At 42.6% G+C, this 19,962-nt stretch overlaps 1 protein-coding gene across 1 annotated transcript in view; it reads right to left on the minus strand.

Moving 5' to 3' along the window:
* LOC146606970 (NACHT, LRR and PYD domains-containing protein 12-like) overlaps positions 1 to 18,139 on the minus strand; it is a 109,008-nt gene extending 90,869 nt beyond the window's left edge. Inside the window, exons 1-5 of the mRNA XM_085349104.1 lie at positions 17,866 to 18,139; positions 11,663 to 13,433; positions 11,410 to 11,583; positions 8,318 to 8,494; positions 6,034 to 6,210 (exon numbers count right to left, since the gene is read on the minus strand). Of these exons, the coding sequence (XP_085205230.1) occupies positions 6,034 to 6,210; positions 8,318 to 8,494; positions 11,410 to 11,583; positions 11,663 to 13,433; positions 17,866 to 18,139 (2,573 nt within the window). The remainder of the gene's footprint in view (positions 1 to 6,033; positions 6,211 to 8,317; positions 8,495 to 11,409; positions 11,584 to 11,662; positions 13,434 to 17,865) is intronic.
* Positions 18,140 to 19,962: the final 1,823 nt, after the last annotated feature.

Raw genomic sequence — 19,962 nt, forward strand, 5'->3', positions numbered from 1 at the left:
AAATCAGATGGATACCCGTCGGGGCAGCAGATTTTCCAGACTGCATGCTCCGTACGGCCGTTTCAATTTCAACATTAGAGACAGGTTCCTCCAGACTAGCGATCGCATCTTCTCCCAAGGAGGGAATATCAAACACCTTATTGAAATCATTGTGGATCTCAAGGATAGTTTGGTTGTCTGTAGACCTTATTCCCTGGTCATTGTAGATCTCAAGGATAGTTGGTTAGCTGTTCTTAGTCGTAGCTGGTGAGCTGATAACTCGCCTGTTTTTTCTCCATGTTCATAAGCGTAGCTGCAACTTTGACTAAGCTTGTTTTGTAGATATGAGATTGTATTCAGTTTGTCATTGTAACCGCTGTGTATATAATACAGGCTCAGGAGAGTGGCTGTACACAGCATGTAGTTTAGTCATTTCATCAGCTAACTGAGAGAGGCGCTCGGTCCCTATTTTATTCCAACCGCCCCCAACATGTCCGGCTGGATAACCACTGCTCATCTACCATCACAATGAACACCGGAGTACCACAAGGCTGTGTGATGAGCCCTTTCCTCTACTCCCTCTTCACCCACGACTGCAGACCTGCTGATGGTTCCAACACCATCATTAAGTTTGCAGATGACACCACGGTGATTGGCCTCATCAGTGACAACGATGAGGCCGCCTACAGGGAGGAGGTGGATCGTCTGGCTGAGTGGTGCGACAGAAACAACCTGCTGCTTAACACTGAGAAGACCAAGGAGCTCATCGTGGACTACAGGAGGAATGCTGACCCACATCCACCCATCCACATTAAGGGGACAGCTGTGGAGCGTGTGAGCAGCTTCAAGTTCCTGGGAGTCCACATCTCCGAGGATCTCATCTGGACGACCAACTGCTCCAAGCTGGTCAAGAAGGCTCATCAGCGCCTCTTCTTCTTGAGGACTCTGAGGAAGAACCACCTGTCCTCAGACATCCTGGTGAACTTCTATCGTTGCACCATCGAGAGCATCCTGACCAACTGTATAACAGTCTGGTACGGGAACTGCTCTGCCTCGGACCGGAAGGCGTTGCAGAGGGTCGTGAAAACTGCCCAGCGCATCGCCGGAGCACCACTTCCTGCCATAAAGGACATCTACAGGAAGCGGTGTCTGAAAAGGGCTGGGAAAATCATCAAAGACCCCAGTCACCCATCACATGGACTCTTCACCCTCCTGCCCTCCGGGAGGCGCTACAGGAGCCTCCGAACTAAGACCACCAGGTACCGGAACAGCTTCTTCCCCACAGCTGTCAGACTCCTGAACTCTGCCTCCTGACATCTGACCCACGTTAAACTCATGGACTGAACATACACACACCCACAATGGACAACTGTACCCTCAAACACACAATAATAACATGGACTGAACCACCACTCACAACCACCAGCACTTTATATAGCCTCTGTAGAAACTATCTACATATCTCACTTATCTTAACTGCACTAGCTCTGTGTAAATAATCATTCTGTACATTCGATAATCTTTAATCCTACAACTGTTTACAACTTGCATAGTTCCCATTTCTGTATAGCTGTATATCTCAGATTCTGTAAAGTTATTTATTTCATATTCTGTATAGTTTTTCATATTTATATCCTGTTCATATTCTGTACATAGCTCGTACTCACTACAGCCTGTACATACTTATAGTTATAGAATATTCACAACATACTTCATACCGTGTACATTATAACATACCATAATAGACCCATTTCTGTAATATACTCACATATCTATATTATTGCTAATATATATTGTAATATATCTATGTCACTAAAGCACTTCTGGATGGATGCAAACTGCATTTCGTTGCCCTGTACCTGTGCATGTGCAATGACAATAAAGTTGAATTCTATTCTAATTCTATTCTATTCTATTCTGTTTGGCACAAAATGAAATTATTTGGCCTCTCAGATGCTTTTAGAGATTCCCAAATGACTGATGATGACATCTCTGGGGTCTGATTGATAGAAAAAAAATGTCTTTGAGACCTTTTGTAACTGACAAACTCTTCATCTGCTAACAACACTGAGTTGAATCTCCATGGCTGATAGTTGGAGCAGGCATCAGGAATACACATTGAAAAAACAAGAGGAGAAATCACCAGAGTCTTATAATCACATTCTGTAACTAAAGGGAGACGTTTTTCTATACAAATATATGTTTTATGGACATTAGAAAAAAAGAGTATTGATGTGAAGCAGGATTATGAAATCTCCATACATCAGCCAGCCCATAATTATCAAGAAAGCTCTGAATGACGCATGCTGAGTTTGGACTAAGTGTACTTTTGTGTGAACTGTGGTCCATAGCAGATAATGAGCAGTTTAGGTCTCCCTCAAAGATGATATTGTGTGATGACATATTGGGGAGCCGCGCAAAGACATTAGTGAAAAATCTGTGATCGTCCCAATTAGAGGCGTAGATATTTGCTAAGATCAAAGGAAAACCATAAACTATATTTTCTGCACTTAAAATCCTGTAATTTTCTCATAAATCGACAGTGCGGCTTATGGATGAATTCTGGTTGTGCTTACTGACCTCGAACCGATTTTATGTGCTACACGGCGCTCAGAAACCTTTCAAAAGATGTTGTGGTACGACTTTGCTCAGCTACGAGGCCGCACCGCTTGATGGATTGTTGGAGCATTACAGCTACGAGGAGCCTCGCGGAGTGATACGTACTCTGCTTCAACGTAATATTACTGTATTGAGTGTGTATAAGGACCATAAATGGCACCTGTTACATTCGCGCTGTCTTCTCTGCATCTTTCCCCTTTTCCTCTGGTAGAGTCGGACTCATCCAGAGGAAACATTCCTGTTTACCCTCAACTTTCTCAAGATGTTTGTCCACTCCTGACTCGGTTACAAAGAGGATTTCAAACTCCAGGCTGTCAGTCACGCAGTAGAACCTGGGAACAGAGCAGCTGCTTGTTATTATGCTCAGCGTCTGTTTACATTTTGACTGCACGATTGTGAGCTGTTTGTTATGCACAAAAACAACATTGTTTTCTTTTATTTATTGAGCATTATTATTTAATAAATGCTGATCATTTATTTCTGAGTAATTGTTTCATGTACATCTACGCTGTATGTTAATAAATGTGCCTGTGTGAGATTTGGGACACAGCTTTGACTAAGAACTCTCTTTTTGTTCATACTTTCTGGCTTTAAAAATATCGAGATATATATCGTATATCGCCATCCAGCTAAAGAATATCGAGATATGAACTTTGGGTCATATCGCCCAGTCGTAATATTGCAATAGGTTGTCCGTTAAACTCAAGCGGGGCTTGGGCCCTGGCACGGCGTAGCCACACAATCCTGGTAGTAGTGACGCTCGGCTATGACGGCGTGCGGGTTACCAGCTGGCTTTCTCAGGATAGGGCTCCTGTGTGAGCGGTCGACAATAACGTCTTTATCCATACCCAGCACTTCACGTAGTAGCACGGATACGGCCGTGGAGGAGCTCGAGTCCAGGCCCTTTGGGATCCCTATGATGTGGATGTTAGCTCTCCGCTTCCTGCCTTCATCACATTTATCCTTCAGGTCAGACAGCTCCTCCTTCATACTCTCTACTGTAGACTGCAGGGTGGTCACCTCATCGCTCCACATTGACACCCCATCCTCAGCTTCTTTCACTCTAACCTTTACTCCATCAACTTCGCCGCACGTCGTGTGAGTGTAAACCACTACAACATGTAGACGGCCGTCTGCAGGCTGGATGTAGCACCACCGCAGAGACGTGCTGCAGCTCTGCTTAGTTACCCAGCTGACAGCAGAGGCTGTAGTTTACTGTTACCAACATGGAAAACTGAAGCTTCATCAGATGGAGCTACAGAGCTGGAGAACAAAGGAGACTGAGAGGCCAGAATGATGTGGGAGGAAACATCAAGAGCCTGTTTGAAAGGAGACACATGTGGATGCTGTGCCAGTCTGTGGTCTGTCAGAAGTCAGCTGAGTCACACTGCAAGAAGCTGCAGAATCTCAGAGGAGGAGATTTGGAAGTGTTTGTGGGACAAACTGGACTCAAAGAAAGAAGATGTTTGTGAAGTCTTTGGTGGAGGTGAGCAGTGTGAAGCAGAACACATGCAGATGAATCAGGAGGGAACAAACTGAGTGGGCGGAGCTGTCTGAGCCCCGCCCACACAAACACAGCTCTCTGAATCAGTAAAGGTGGGCAGGCCGCGTGTGGGCCGCGGGCCATACGTTGAGTATCACTGTTTGAAATGTGAACATTGTTCTGCTGCAGTCAATGGACTAAACCAGAGAAGAAGAAAACAGACTTTACCATGAAGATCCTCAGTGTGGATCAGTATAATATCAGCCTGATGTCTGCAGTTTAGTGTCAGCACAACTTTCACATCATATTCATCTCAGCACAACTAAAACATGCTGACCAGGGCTCTAGAGTGCGACCAATTTGGTCGCAAATGCGACCAAATTTTTCAGTGGTGCGACTAAAAATAAATATTTGGTCGCACAGGTGCGACCAACTGTTCCGGTAACAAAAAAAAAATCTCTGTAACTCTCCGTGTGGTCAACAACAGACACACATTATGCACCTATCGTGGACTAAACCAATCAGAGATAGTCAGGGGCGGGACCTCTCTGATTGGCCGTGGTCCAGTTGAAAGTGCAGGTGGAAGAGAGAGGTGAGTAGCTTGAATAAAGCGATATCAATTCATTAACGGATTCCACACAAAGACCTAAACACGGAGCGGACCCAACACATCAGAATCAGCTTCGTCTTTCTCGGCTTTCTCACCCGACGGCCCGAACACGGACACGCTGTCGGAGCTTAGCGATTCTTCGGGTCCGCGCTGTGTTTACGTCTTTTTGCGCTGATTCTGAGCTGCAGGTTTTGCCTCTCTCCAACCAAAATTCACCGAGCCTGCAGCAAAAGAAGCAGCAAACTGCGCTTCACATTTGATCAATGTCGTCATGAATTCCCTCTGACTTTTGCTGTTTTGCTTCCACCACGATAAAAATCACACTTCCTGCACAGCTCTCTCTCTCTCTGTACTTCAGGAACAGTTTCCCGTCTCAAATCTGTTTTCTGCATTATTCATTCGCTTATTACCCACCAGTCTAGCGTTGTTTACAGCGCTTTTTCTTTTTTCACTTAAATGACCTCGGACAAGAAAGCCTAATTTCTGCTGTTCAATACTGAAGAAATTTAAACTTCTTAAAATTATGCAAAATTGCAGAATATTTTTAAGGTTATCTGCTATAAAAAGCCAGACCAGGAAAATCTCCTTCATGTTTTCCTGTGTTTTATTCTCAGTTACTTTCACACAAAGGCATCTGCTGTGATTTTCACAATTCTGATGAAGTCTCATGTGTATCAGTACTGATACATGATCAGAATTATAATATTTCTGACTGTCTGAGGCTAAATTGAATCAAATCAGGACTTTGAGAACTGGAATTGAATGGATTATAGAAATCAGTGATGATACTCAGCCCTAGTGAGCAGCCTAGGCCTGAGAGAAGTGGATGTACTGTAGCTGTGGGTAATAAGAAAAGATGAAAAGAACTATTGATAACTTTTTTGTTAAGTTAAGGCCTGATCTGTCTGAAATTCATAGCCAGTGCTCTGACACGGTGCCATCAATCTTTGAATGCTGAAAAAGCACAGTGTATCCAGAAAACACATTATATGCTGCAATAAATGCACTGCCCAAGTGTCCCCTCTCCCCACGGCCTTTCAGCAGCAGACAGCAGCAAACAGGTCGTCAGAGGAGGCCAAGATGATGATTAAGTTTTTAACATTTTCTACAATATTGACAAAGCACTTTAAGCACAAGTTTGTTAGTTAATAATTTAGAAATTAATATTGTCTGTATGGACTTCCCCCCCCAAAGAAAGTGCACATGTAAAACTGCGGTGTTAAGCGATGCGGTTGAAAAATTTGAGTGCGCCTAACTTTTGTGCCGGTACGCCTAAATTTTTAAAGTTAGGCGTACCGGTGCGCCCATGTCAAAAAGTTAGTCTAGAGCCCTGCTGACTGACCTCAGAGTTTCAAGTTTACATCCTGGACTCTCCAGGAAACCACACAGATGCTTCACTCCTGGATCCTGCAGGTTGTCGTTGTTTCTCAGGTCCAGCTCTCTCAGATGGGAGGGGTTGGACTTCAGTGCTGCTGCCAGATAATCACAGCTGATCTTTGACAAACCACAGCTCTGCAATCTGTATAAAGAATGAAAGATGTAAGTTTATTAGACAAAGTGCTTGAAATCATTCAGTGTTTCATCATCTGTTCAGAGCTGAAGAAGGTTCAGAATGTAGAAGTTTAGAAAATGGAAACTCCAAACAGCTGAAGCCAACAGGAAGCAGCTTCAAACAAACACAACAAGAGAAAAAACTCTGAATGTTTCACATTAAAGTCGTACATTTCTCATAAAAACAGGACAAAGACTTGAAAAAGTCGTGTTTTTCCTTCCAGGAACCACATGGCTTCACTTTTAAAGGTGAAGTGTGACAGAAATGGACATATTTGAAGTCCAACACCTTTTTCCAGTCACATTATTAAAGCAGACAAACTACAAGCTCATTTTCATTCCAACAAGTCATCTTCTGACCTGGACTAACAACACTGGTCTCTATGTGCAGCTGGCTGTGAGACCAGTGCTCAGGGAGCGTCTACAAAGTGCAACACTGAAAGAACATCACACACTCATTTGCTTCCAGCACTTTCACACAAACATCTACTGTCATTATTGTCACCAAACTCTGTGGATCCTTTATTGCAAATTCAAATGGGATCAAATGGTCAGACAAAAGAGGGTTATGAGGAAATATGATGAAATGTTGTGTATTAGCAGCAAGTTATTGAATCTTTTTCCTCAGAAACCAAACAAAATGATTGACAAACATGTTTTTACAAACTCAGTGTTGGACTTGGATCAGCAGGATAAGCTGATGTTTAAAGGCATTTGAGTCTCGCTGTATGAGAGTCCAGTTCTTACTCAATATTTATGGATGATGTTCTTTCAGTGTTGCACTTTGTAGACGCTCCCTGAGCCTCACAGCCAGCTGCACATGGACCAGCTGACATTACCCAGCATTAGAGGCGGCTGTAAAAAATTCATGTTCCCATTTAAATGGTTTTAATTTGAATAAAACGATGTTGATTCATTCAATCCTGAATCGATGTTTAATATAAATGTATTTTGCCAGAATCTCAGGTTAAAGCTCACAAACTATTTCAACAAGCAGCAAACAGCTAAAACAGTAAATGAGAGCAGCTAAACACACAAAGATGGAAACACAGAGCGTGGATCGTTCACTCGACGGCACGTACACGGACACGCCGTCGGGGCTGAAAGTGGACAGCTCACAGATCCTGAAGCTGCAGGTTTCATCTGTCTCCAACCAAAACTGAGTGAAGCAGCAGCAAAAGAAGATCCAAACTCTGCTTCACGTTTGATCAATATGCTCATGAATTCTCTCTGACTTTGGCTGTTCCTGCCTGCACAGCTCTCTCTCTCTCAGTGTACTCCAAGAACAGCTTCAAACATCTGTTTCTGCATCATTCACTGTTTATTAGCCACCAGTCTGCTGTTGTGTTCAGTGCTGTCGGCCTCTGACAGTAAAGCCTCATTTCTGCTGTTCCATGGAAACTTTTTAAAATGATGACAGATTACAAACTCTCAGCTGTGTCTGTAATCAAACCTCTGTAACTTTGCTTCACTTCAGCAGCATCAGCTCATGTTCACATGTTGCTTCATGGTTTGCTTCAGTTTTTGATCGACTGCAGAATATTTTGAAGGTTATCTGCTATAAAAAGCCAGAAGAGGAAAATCTGCTTCATGTGTTTCTGTTTGATCCTCAGTGACTTTGACACAAAGGCCTCTGCTGTGATGATCACACCTCTGATCAAGTCTCACAGTGTCACAACTGATAAATGATCAGAGTTAGAATATTTCTGACTGTCTGCTGTGTGCCGTGACCTTTGACCTGCTAAAGACAGTCAGCTGTGGATTATTCATTGTTGTGTCTGATACTTAGAACTGTGAGGAAGAAGCTACACAGTTAATCAGGGTCCCCTCTCTCTGAATCAGGAAAGGTGGGCAGGCCGCGTGTGGGCCGCGGGCCATACGTTGAGTATCACTGTTTGAAATGTGAACATTGTTCTGCTGCAGTCAATGGACTAAACCAGAGAAGAAGAAAACAGACTTTACCATGAAGATCCTCAGTGTGGATCAGTATAATATCAGCCTGATGTCTGCAGTTTAGTGTCAGCACAACTTTCACATCATATTCATCTCAGCACAAATAAAACATGCTGACTGACCTCAGAGTTTCAAGTTTACATCCTGGACTCTCCAGGAAACCACACAGATGCTTCACTCCTGGATCCTTCAGGTTGTAGTTGTCGCTCAGGTCCAGCTCTCTCAGATGGGAGGGGTTGGACTTCAGTGCTGCTGCCAGATAATCACAGCTGATCTCTGACAAACCACACCAGCTCAATCTGTATAAAGAATGAAAGATGTAAGTTTATTAGACAAAGTGCTTGAAATCATTCAGTGTTTCATCATCTGTTCAGAGCTGAAGAAGGTTCAGAATGTAGAAGTTTAGAAAATGGAAACTCCAAACAGCTGAAGCCAACAGGAAGCAGCTTCAAACAAACACAACAAGAGAAAAAACTCTGAATGTTTCACATTAAAGTCGTACATTTCTCATAAAAACAGGACAAAGACTTGAAAAAGTCGTGTTTTTCCTTCCAGGAACCACATGGCTTCACTTTTAAAGGTGAAGTGTGACAGAAATGGACATATTTGAAGTCCAACACCTTTTTCCAGTCACATTATTAAAGCAGACAAACTACAAGCTCATTTTCATTCCAACAAGTCATCTTCTGACCTGGACTAACAACACTGGTCTCTATGTGCAGCTGGCTGTGAGACCAGTGCTCAGGGAGCGTCTACAAAGTGCAACACTGAAAGAACATCACACACTCATTTGCTTCCAGCACTTTCACACAAACATCTACTGTCATTATTGTCACCAAACTCTGTGGATCCTTTATTGCAAATTCAAATGGGATCAAATGGTCAGACAAAAGAGGGTTATGAGGAAATATGATGAAATGTTGTGTATTAGCAGCAAGTTATTGAATCTTTTTCCTCAGAAACCAAACAAAATGATTGACAAACATGTTTTTACAAACTCAGTGTTGGACTTGGATCAGCAGGATAAGCTGATGTTTAAAGGCATTTGAGTCTCGCTGTATGAGAGTCCAGTTCTTACTCAATATTTATGGATGATGTTCTTTCAGTGTTGCACTTTGTAGACGCTCCCTGAGCCTCACAGCCAGCTACACATGGACCAGCTGACATTACCCAGCATTAGAGGCGGCTGTAAAAAATTCATGTTCCCATTTAAATGGTTTTAATTTGAATAAAACGATGTTGATTCATTCAATCCTGAATCGATGTTTAATATAAATGTATTTTGCCAGAATCTCAGGTTAAAGCTCACAAACTATTTCAACAAGCAGCAAACAGATAAAACAGTAAATGAGAGCAGCTAAACACACAAAGATGGAAACACAGAGCGTGGATCGTTCACTCGACGGCACGTACACGGACACGCCGTCGGGGCTGAAAGTGGACAGCTCACAGATCCTGAAGCTGCAGGTTTCATCTGTCTCCAACCAAAACTGAGTGAAGCAGCAGCAAAAGAAGATCCAAACTCTGCTTCACGTTTGATCAATATGCTCATGAATTCTCTCTGACTTTGGCTGTTCCTGCCTGCACAGCTCTCTCTCTCTCAGTGTACTCCAAGAACAGCTTCAAACATCTGTTTCTGCATCATTCACTGTTTATTAGCCACCAGTCTGCTGTTGTGTTCAGTGCTGTCGGCCTCTGACAGTAAAGCCTCATTTCTGCTGCTCAACACTGAAGAAATGTAAACTTTTCAAAATGATGACAAATTGGAAAACACCTAAATCCAGGAGATGTAACCCTTCTCTCTGGGGCGGAGGCAAGCGGACCATCTCTTTGATTAGAGCTGTGTCTCTAATCAAAGCAGAGATGGAACGATGCCACGTTTTATGTCCGATATCGATATGAATCCAATATAGTCGATTTTATGATCAAACTTTTTTTTTTAATATCTTGCTGCATTTTGTATAAATTCATACTCAAGTTTAAAAAATCTAAACACTAAAGCTGTTCTGTTATACCTGTCTGCAAAAACACACTGCAGCCAAAACATTAGACAATACTGATCTTTGTATTTAAACTTTTTTCAGAACTTTAAATCTAAGTATTTAAAGTAATATTCAAAAGTCATTTAAATCAGTTTGATGCAGACTTCAAAAACTCTTCGGTTGTGAATAAAAGAAGTGCAACATCAGCACCAAATAATGTTTCTATTGAACAACTAACACAAACAGGTTGTAGAATGGAGCCTTTTATACTCACAGCTGAACAGAAACAACATCCAGAGTCGAAAACAGTGCAAATAACTGCAAACAGGCTTCATGACACTCATGTTTGATCAGATTCACTCCCTGCTCTCACACACCAACTCCAGACCTGCATTCATCTTTTCCCTCTGAACCCCCCAAATATACAAACCCTGAGCCACCACCATTGCCCTTTCACTGACTGCCCCACTCCACCATTTGACTCTTAGAACTGAAGACACTTCTCTCATAAGAGGTGAAACATCTTCAAGGAAGTCCAGACGCTTTTCTTTCCAAGCTCCTTAGACTACGATGACCTGGATGTCTGAGAACCTTCACAGACTGATTTTACAAGAACAACTTGTGTCAAAAATCCCTGGCAGTGCCTCTCTGTCACACACACAAATCACTACAGTTACAAATTTAATAACTTAAAAAGTAAAAAGACCACTTTTGAGCCGTGTCTTTTTGGCCATAACAAATACCAAAAGAACCGGAATTTAATAACATTAAAACCAAACAATAAATGAGCAAAGTAGTGCATGATAAATATAGACAAATACAAAGTGCAATATAGAAACACTGGGTAAAAAGAAATGAACAATTAAAAAGGAGGATAAAAGATGTGAGCAGTAGTTAAACAGTAGAAATAAATATATAATAAACAAACAAAAATAGATAATAAATGAAAGCCAGGTCTGAAAGGTGAGTTTGGCTTTAAAAGCATGAAAACACACTGCTGTCTTCAGGAAGGCTGCTCCAGTAACAGAAAGTCATCTACATGTGGGTTTAGTTCTGACTTTAGGGACAAGTAAAAAAATAAAATAAAATAAAAACATCTGTCCAGACAACCTGACAGTCAAAAATATAAACTCAGGAACTTAAAAGGAAAATTGTGCTGACTTTGAACGTCCACATCAAGATAAACTTACAGATTTAAGAGTCAAAAAGTGTCAAAACGTCTGTATCCTTACCTGAGAGTTTCAAGTTTACAGTCAGGACTCTTTAGTCCAACACACAGCAAATCCAATTCTGAATCCTGCAGGTAGTTCGAGCTCAGGTCCAGCTCTCTCAGATGATTGGATGGGGAGCTGAGAATTTCAGACAAAGCTTCAAAGCTTCTTTTTGAGAGTTTACAATCTCTCAGCCTGAGGAAGAATAACAATGGAGACATATTCTTTTATTCATCTAGCATTATTAAACATATTTGTTCATAGATTCACTTACAGCACTTTCTTGGATGCTTTGACCACTGGCAGCAGCTTCAACAATGCCTCCTCTGAACGGGAGTATTTCTCCAGGTCGAACTCATCCAGATCTGATGACAGTAAGATGAAGACCAGAGCCGACCACTGAGCAGGAGACAGTTGATCTGTGGAGAGACGTCCTGATCTCAGGGACTGTTGGATCTCCTCCACTAGAGAACGATCATCCAGTTCATTCAGACAGTGGAACAGGTTGATGCTTTTCTCTGCAGACAGTTTCCCACTGAGCTTCTTCTTGATGTAGTGAACTGTTTCCTGATTGGTCTGTGAGCTACTTCCTGTCTGTGTCAGCATGCATAGGAGATCCTGATTGGTCTGCAGTGAAAGACCCAGGAGGAAGCGGAGGAACAAGTCCAGGTGTCCATTTGGACTCTTTAAGGCTTTGTCCACAGCACTCTGGTAGAAGTCTTTTACAGTAAGTGTTTTCTGGAAGATTTTAAAGCGAGGAGATTGTTTCTTAAGCAGGTTGACTCCAGAGTTGATGAAGGTCAGATAGACATGAAGAGCAGCAAAGAACTCCTGAATGCTCAGATGGATGAAACAGTAAACAACGTTGTTGAACATGTGGCACTCATCAGCTTTAAAGATCTGTGTGAACACTCCTGAGTACACTGAGGCTGCTCTGATATCGATGCCACACTCTGTCAGGTCTGATTTATAGAAGATCAGGTTTCCTTTCTGCAGCTGATCAAAGGCCAGTTTTCCCAGAGACTCAATGATCTTCCTGCATGACTCTGTCTCAGCTCCTCCATCATACTTGATGTCCTTCGTTTTTAGGTGAAATAGCACAAGGCGTAGGTAGAGCTCTGTGAGAGTCTTAGGCAGATCTTTGCTCTCTTTGTTCTTCATGACAAACTCCAGAACTGTAGCAGTGATCCAGCAGAAGACTGGGATGTGGCACATGATGTGGAGGCTTCGTGATGTCTTGATGTGGGAGATGATGCTGCTGGCCTGCTCCGAATCTCCGAATCTCTTCCTGAAGTACTCCTCCTTCTGTGGGTCAGTGAACCCTCTGACCTCTGTCACCACGCCAACACAGTCAGGAGGGATCTGATTGGCTGCTGCAGGTCGTGTGGTTATCCAGAGGCGAGCAGAGGGAAGCAGTTTCCCCCTGATGAGGTTTATCAGCAGCACATCCACTGAGGTGGACTTTCTAGGGTCAGTCAGGATTGTAGTTTTGTGGAAGTCCAGAGGAGGTCGACACTCATCCAGACCATCAAAGATGAACACAACCTGGAAGTCTTCAAAGATGTAGATTCCTGCTTTTTTGGTTTCAGTGAAGAAGTGATGAACAAGTTCCACCAAGCTGAACTTTTCCTCTTTCAGCAGATTCAGCTCTCTGAAAGTGAATGGAAACATGAACTGGATGTCCTGGTTGGCTTTGTCTTCAGCCCAGTCCAGAGTGAACTTCTGTGTTAGGACTGTTTTCCCAATGCCAGCCACTCCCATTGTCAGCACTGTTCTGATTGGTTTATCTCTTCCAGGTGGGAGTTTAAAGATGTCTTCTTGTCTGATGGTTGTTTCTGGTCTGTCTGGTTTCCTGGATGCTGTTTCAATCTGTCTGACCTCATGTTCATCATTGACCTCTGCAGTCCCTCCCCCTGTGATATAGAGCTCTGTGTAGATCTGACTCAGGAGGGTCGGGTTTTCTGTTGTAGAAATCCCCTCGAGCACACACTGGAACTTCTGCTTCAGGTCTGACTTGAGTTTGAGCTGACACTCAGTGAGAATCTCTGCATGAATAAACAGCAAATGACACAAATGAGAAAACTGCATTCTGGTTACTGTGGTTATGTGTTCAGTTCACTGGACTCTTGGTGTCATGATCCGGGTGAGTCTGAGTAACTTTCCACAGCATCAGCTCTCCTCCCCTGGGTGGAGCCCTCCTCACTCCTCCGTGCTCCTCACCTGTTGCCAATTACTCCGGCAGTATTTATGAGCAGCACTCACAATGAACCTTCTCCAGATTGTGTGCTTAGCACAGTCAGTTCTCTGCCTCACATTTTGTCTTGTGCTCCTCAGCTTGTTTCGCGTAACCCTCTTTTCCTGTTCCCTAGTCGGCACCTGGATACATCTTCCAACTCTTGCCATAAGTCACGCCTCAGGATTCTGGCCTGCCACTGCTGGGAAAACTCACTCTTGCAAACTGCCATCCTCACCTGCCTGCCTCCCTGTGCACCCACATCTCACTCTGTACCCAGATTTAATTCATCTCCTCCTCCAGCTGATCTCCACCTGCAGCCACGTAACACCTCTTAGTTTTTAAATCTTGGACTCATTCACTACACTGTGGACCACTCTGATTATTATCTCCTTTGTTCCAGTGATCCTGGATAGTTTCTATTCGCCCGATTCTGCCCCTGTTGTTCCTTTGACCTGCCTCAGCTTATGTTCTGGCCTCAGCTCTGCACTTCTCATAATACCTCGCTTGCTGTTGAATTTAGCCGTGATTCAGCTTTCTCCGTCAAGAAATCTAGTAAAATACATTTCTGTTAAAAGTCACTCAGCCTCCGTTTTTTGGTTCTGTGTTTGACTCCATTCCTTTTCATGAGCCATTGAGCCCTGACACTTGGGTTATAACTGAGGGCAGGTTTTATAGAGACACATTTGATTTAATTGTGTTTATTTATACAGCACCAAATCAATACTAGCAACATTTCACATATTACATAAACAACACTATGGAGCCAGTGATGAATAAATATGTAGAATAAATGAAAGAATTTCAAGTATAAAAGTTTTTTTTTAATTCCTCCAAATAACAACAACAGTCACCCCAATGTGCTTTATATTGTAAGATAAAGAACCTACAATAATACAACTGAAAAAACCCCAACTATCTTTTTGGGTCCTGAAAACTGAAGGCTCTGCCTCCCATTCTACTTTTAAATACTCTGTGAACAACAAGTAGGCCTGCAGAGCGAGAGCGAAGTGCTCTAACAGGGTGATATGGTACTACAAGGTCATTAAGATAAGATGGGGCCTGATTATTTAAGACCTTGTATGTGAGGAGCAGGATTTTGAATTCAATTCTGGATTTAACAGGAAGCCAATGAAGGGAAGTCGATACAGGAGAAATCTGCTCTCTCTTTCTAGTCCCTGTCAGGACTCTTGCTGCAGCATTTTGGATTAATTGAAGCCTTTTCAGCGAGTTTTTAGGACTTGCTGATAATAATGAATTACAGTCGTCCACCCTTGACGTAATAAATGCATAAACTTGTCACGGCTGGGGCAGCAGTCGTGCGGTGGAGTTAAATGAGGACCCAAGTGGCAGACAGTGGTGGAGATGCGAGTGAGGTTTTATTTACAGTGAACAAACCAAGGTGAGGGCAGAACTAAACATAAACCTAAACTGGAAAAACTACAGTGGCTTGCAAAAGTATTCGGCCCCCTTGAACTTTTCCACATTTTGTCACATTACAGCCACAAACATGAATCAATGTTAGTGGAATTCCAGGTGAAAGACCAACACAAAGTGGTGCACACGTGAGAAGTGGAACGAAAATCATACATCATTCCAAACATTTTGTACAAATAAATAACTGCAAAGTGGGGTGTGTGTAATTATTCAGCCCCCTGAGTCAATACTTTGTAGAACCAGCTTTTGCTGCAGTTACAGCTGCCAGTCTTTTAGGGTCTGTCTCTACCAGCTTTGCACATCTACAGACTGAAATCTTTGCCCATTCTTCTTTGCAAAACAGCTCCAGCTCAGGCAGATTAGATGGGCAGCGTTTGTGAACAGCAGTTTTCAGATCTTGCCACAGATTCTGGATTGGATTTAGATCTGGACTTTGACTGGGCCGTTCTAACACATGGACATGTTTTGTTTTAAACCATTCCATTGTTGCCCTGGCTTTATGTTCAGGGTCGTTGTCCTGCTGGAAGCTGAACCTCCGCCCCAGTCTCAAGTCTTTTGCAGACTCCAAGAGGTTTTCTTCCAAGATTGCCCTGTATTTGGCTCCATCCATCTTCCCATCAACTCTGACCAGCTTCCCTGTCCCTGCTGAAGAGAAGCACCCCCAGAGCATGATGCTGCCACCACCATATTTGACAGTGGGGATGGTGTGTTCAGAGTCATGTGCAGTGTTAGTTTTCCACCACACATAGCGTTTTGCATTTTGAACAATAAGTTCCATTTTGGTCTCATCTGACCAGAGCAGCTTCTTCCACATGTTTGCTGTGTCCCCCACATGGCTTGTGGCAAACTGCAAACGGGACTTCTTATGGTTTTCTGTTAACAATGGCTTTCTTCTTGCCACTCTTCCATAAAGGCCAACTTTGTGCAGTGCACGACTAATAATTGTCCTATGGACAGATTCCCCCACCTGAGCTGTAGATCTCTGCAGCTCGTCCAGAGTCACCATGGGCCTCTTGGCTGCATTTCGGATCAGCACTCTCCTTGTTCGGCCTTGTTCGATTACACACAGGTGCACTCTATTTAGTCATTAGCACTCATCAGGCAACATCTATGTGCAACTGACTGCACTCAAACCAAAGGGGGCTGAATAATTACGCACACCCCACTTTGCAGTTATTTATTTGTAAAAAATGTTTGGAGTCATGTATGATTCTCATTCCACTTCTCACGTGTACACCGCTTTGTGTTGGTCTTTCACCTGGAATTCAAATAAAACTGATTCATGTTTGTGGCTGTAATGTGACAAAATGTGGAAAAGTTCAAGGGGGCCGAATACTTTTGCAAGCCACTGTAACAGACAAACCTGAAAACATAAGGACAGCGGGGAATACACAGAGATGACACAAAGAAGGCTGGATAGAGAGACGAGTAGTAACACTGATTAACACAGTAATGCAGACGACACAACGAGGAACACAGGCAGACACATACTATAAATACACACAAGGTAATGAGGGAATGACACACAGGAGGGGAGCACAGCTGATCCTAATTCACAAGACGAGACACAAACCTTCAAAGTAAAACAGGAAACAGACTGTTTTACAACACAAACTCGGGGACACGAACAGAACACAGAGGAAAGACACAGGTAGAGATCAACCTAAGAACTAATACAAAATCAGAATTAACACAAAGTACACAAGGTGATACCAAAAATGAAACAAAACGCTGAACGACCCAGGACCATGACAGAACTAGTTTTTCAGCGTCACTCTGAGACAGGATATTTCTAACTTTAGAGATGTTGCACAAATGGAAGAAAGCAGTCTTACATGTTTGTTTAATATGTGCGTTGAAGGACATGTCCTGGTCAAAAATGACTCCAAGGTTCCTCACAGCGTTACTGGAGGCCAAGGTAATGCCATCCAGAGTAAGAATCTGCTTAGATACCATATTTCTAAGATTTTCAGGGCCGAGTACAATAACCTCAGTTTGATCTGAATTAAGAAGCAGAAAGTTAGCGGCCATCCAGGTCTTTATGTCTTTAAGACGTTCCTGCAGTTTAACTAATTGGTGTGTGTTATCTGACTTCATGGACAGATGGAGCTGGGTATCATCTGCATAGCAGTGTAAATGTATGCTATGTCTTCTAATGATGCTGCCTAAGGGAAGCTTGGTAACGGGAGCGTTGCCAGCAGAAGGCTGAAGTGGAATCTCCCAGAAAGCTGCAGAAGAAAAAACATGAGCTGAAATGGTGGATTTCAGTCAAATAAGGAGAACTGTGGCTTTCCTCCAACCTTTGACCAATCACCTTAGTGTCCTGTTTATCAACCATAATAAAAAGCATTTACTGTGTGGGCATTTTTTTGTTTGGGTCTCCAAACAGCAGAAAGAAATGGCAGCCATTTTTTTAACTTTACCTTCAACTGGTAAATAGATTTAAGAGAAAGCACTTTGATCATATTTGTGACGTGTCCCAAACTGTTGTTGTCGCCTCATTTATGTTGATAAAACAGCTCTAAAACCAATCTCACAATATAAATCTGTAAAATGGGCAGAAAACCTGCTGCTGGTCCCATTTTAATCAAACCAACCCAAAGAGCAGATATTCATGTGTGTACACAGGAGGTTATTTGTGCAGATGCATAAAACATAAACTGTTGGCTTTCTGCAGTCTCTCACTCCTGAAAGTGTTGGCAAGTGTTTTGGATTTATTATTTATATGGATTTTAATGGCACCTGTGTAATGTTAACTAAGGTTTTTATTGTTTATGTGTTTTTTGTTTAGTCATTCCCTGACTTACCTGTGGGTTCTGGGATGGTTTTATTTAAATTCTCCAACAGATCATTCCTGTTTATCCTCCCCAAAAGATTTTTAGTGACTTCAAAAGTGTTGATAGAGTAGGTATCAAACATCAGATCCACTATGTCCGTCCTCTCTGCATTCTCCAGTTTACTCACTGGGATTGCTGGTAAACCTTCTACAGACCCGTTCTTCAGATGCCACTTAAATTCTTCAAAGTCATCACGTCCCAAATCCTTCAAAGTCCCCAGAAGGATTTCTTTAAGTGTCGTCATCTTTTACCCTGTAAGGACCCGATAAACAAAGACTGTAACAACAGCTGGAGAGGTAATTGTCTGATTTATCAGAATTTAACTTGATTCTAACAGCAGTTCATCACTACCACCAATAAATTTCTAAGGCTCAGAATGCAACAAAATTGCACATGAAGAAGCACATAGAGAAGTATCCAAGTAACACTTTGCTACAATATAAAACAAACTATTATAAATAAAGAAAATATATAAACTAAATATATACACTACCCGTCAAACGTTTTAGAACAGCCCAATTTTTCCAGTGTTTTTGTCACGGTTTGCGAGCCGTGTGTAAATTATTAAAGGACCCTTTATGCAGGCAGCTCAGATGCAAGTGAGTTTATTCATCACATGGTGATACAAACAGAAATGGCGAAGGTGAGCATGGAAACTAAGCAAAAACCTAAACTGGGAAAACTAACAGTACACGAATATGAAGAAGTACACGAAGGGAAGACGAAAACACGGAACACAAGGGGTGGGAGCAAAGCACCACAACACATCACTATATAGTAGTGATGGGTCCAGCAACACTGATGCACCGACGCTTGTATCAAGCTCACAGAGCGAAACCTGTATCGGTGCGTGTGTCGCTTTAAGAAAAAGTCACGTGATCGATACAGCTGCTGTATCGCTCATTACCAACGCGCTAAACTGTGTTTAAAAGGTACCGCATCTGCATCTGTCAATGGGATGAGTCGCCACCAAAAAACCCCCAAAAAACCAAAATTACTCTCGCAAAGATAAAAAAAAAAAAAAAAAAAACATCTCTCCATAACAAAATTGAGCTTGAAAGAAAAAAAAATGTTTCTGCTGTGTGGGATCATTTTGATCTTTTAACTGCAAATAAGGGAATAGTTTGTCTGTCTTTGTTTCAGTGTAATCTATCAGAATAGGAAAAACAGCAACGTGACTTGCAGTGTAAATTATTTATTTTCTATTCTGCTGAGCTTTGTTACACAATCAAAAGCACCTCCTCAGTGTTCAGGCATTACAGAACCAAACATGAAAATGAGGAGACAAACACACCGAGAATGAACACAGGTCGGCCTATATTGACACTGAACTGCTTTATCGTCATTTTTTAATTAACATGCGTTTTATTATTTTGAAATCAAGCACCTAGGAAGTCTGTTCTGGACCATGCAGTCCTGAGTTTTATTATAACGGACTGCCAACCCCTTAGTATTGTGGAGAGTGTCGGAGAGAAACATTCCAAGATCAGAGGATCCTTTAACGTACTGGGGGAACAGGAAGACATCTTATCTGAACCTTTTCCACCTGGCTTTACAGTTTTTGTGTACCCCAGCTTCATCTGTGCCTCTGAATTTTCCAAAGCTGGGGAAATGCACCTTAGAACACACATGCATCAACACTACAATGAGCGGGCGGAGGGAGGTTTTGGAGTCTTCTCACACCCCCGTTCTCTGCGACAGGCACGTGCAGAGGGGGGGGGGGGGGGGGGGGGGGGGCTAGAGGGGCTTGAGCACCCGCCCCTTTCCTGATGGGTGCCCAAGGTGCCCTTTTGTTGAGGCAACTTTTTAAAAAAAAAAAGTATTATTTTTTTTTAATGTGTGCGTGCGTGCGGAGTCCTGTCTGTGCCCCTCAACAATAATATTTAACTATTAATCACAGTTTTGCTAAATAAAAGGATCTGGCTTGCATCTGTCACATGATCACATTTAACCAATGATCGCCCTCGACGGCAGAACGCGCTGGTTACGAGCCGGGAACGAGCTCACAAAGAGCACGCGCATTTTTTGCGGTCCGGAGCTGTAAGAGAAACACAAGTTAACTCAGAG

The sequence above is a fragment of the Diplotaxodon limnothrissa genome, unplaced genomic scaffold (genome assembly GCF_057381915.1).
Source record: "Diplotaxodon limnothrissa isolate DT_005_m unplaced genomic scaffold, D_limnothrissa_male_GT1.1 unmapped_scaffold_1, whole genome shotgun sequence".
Taxonomy (NCBI): Eukaryota; Metazoa; Chordata; class Actinopteri; order Cichliformes; family Cichlidae; genus Diplotaxodon; species Diplotaxodon limnothrissa.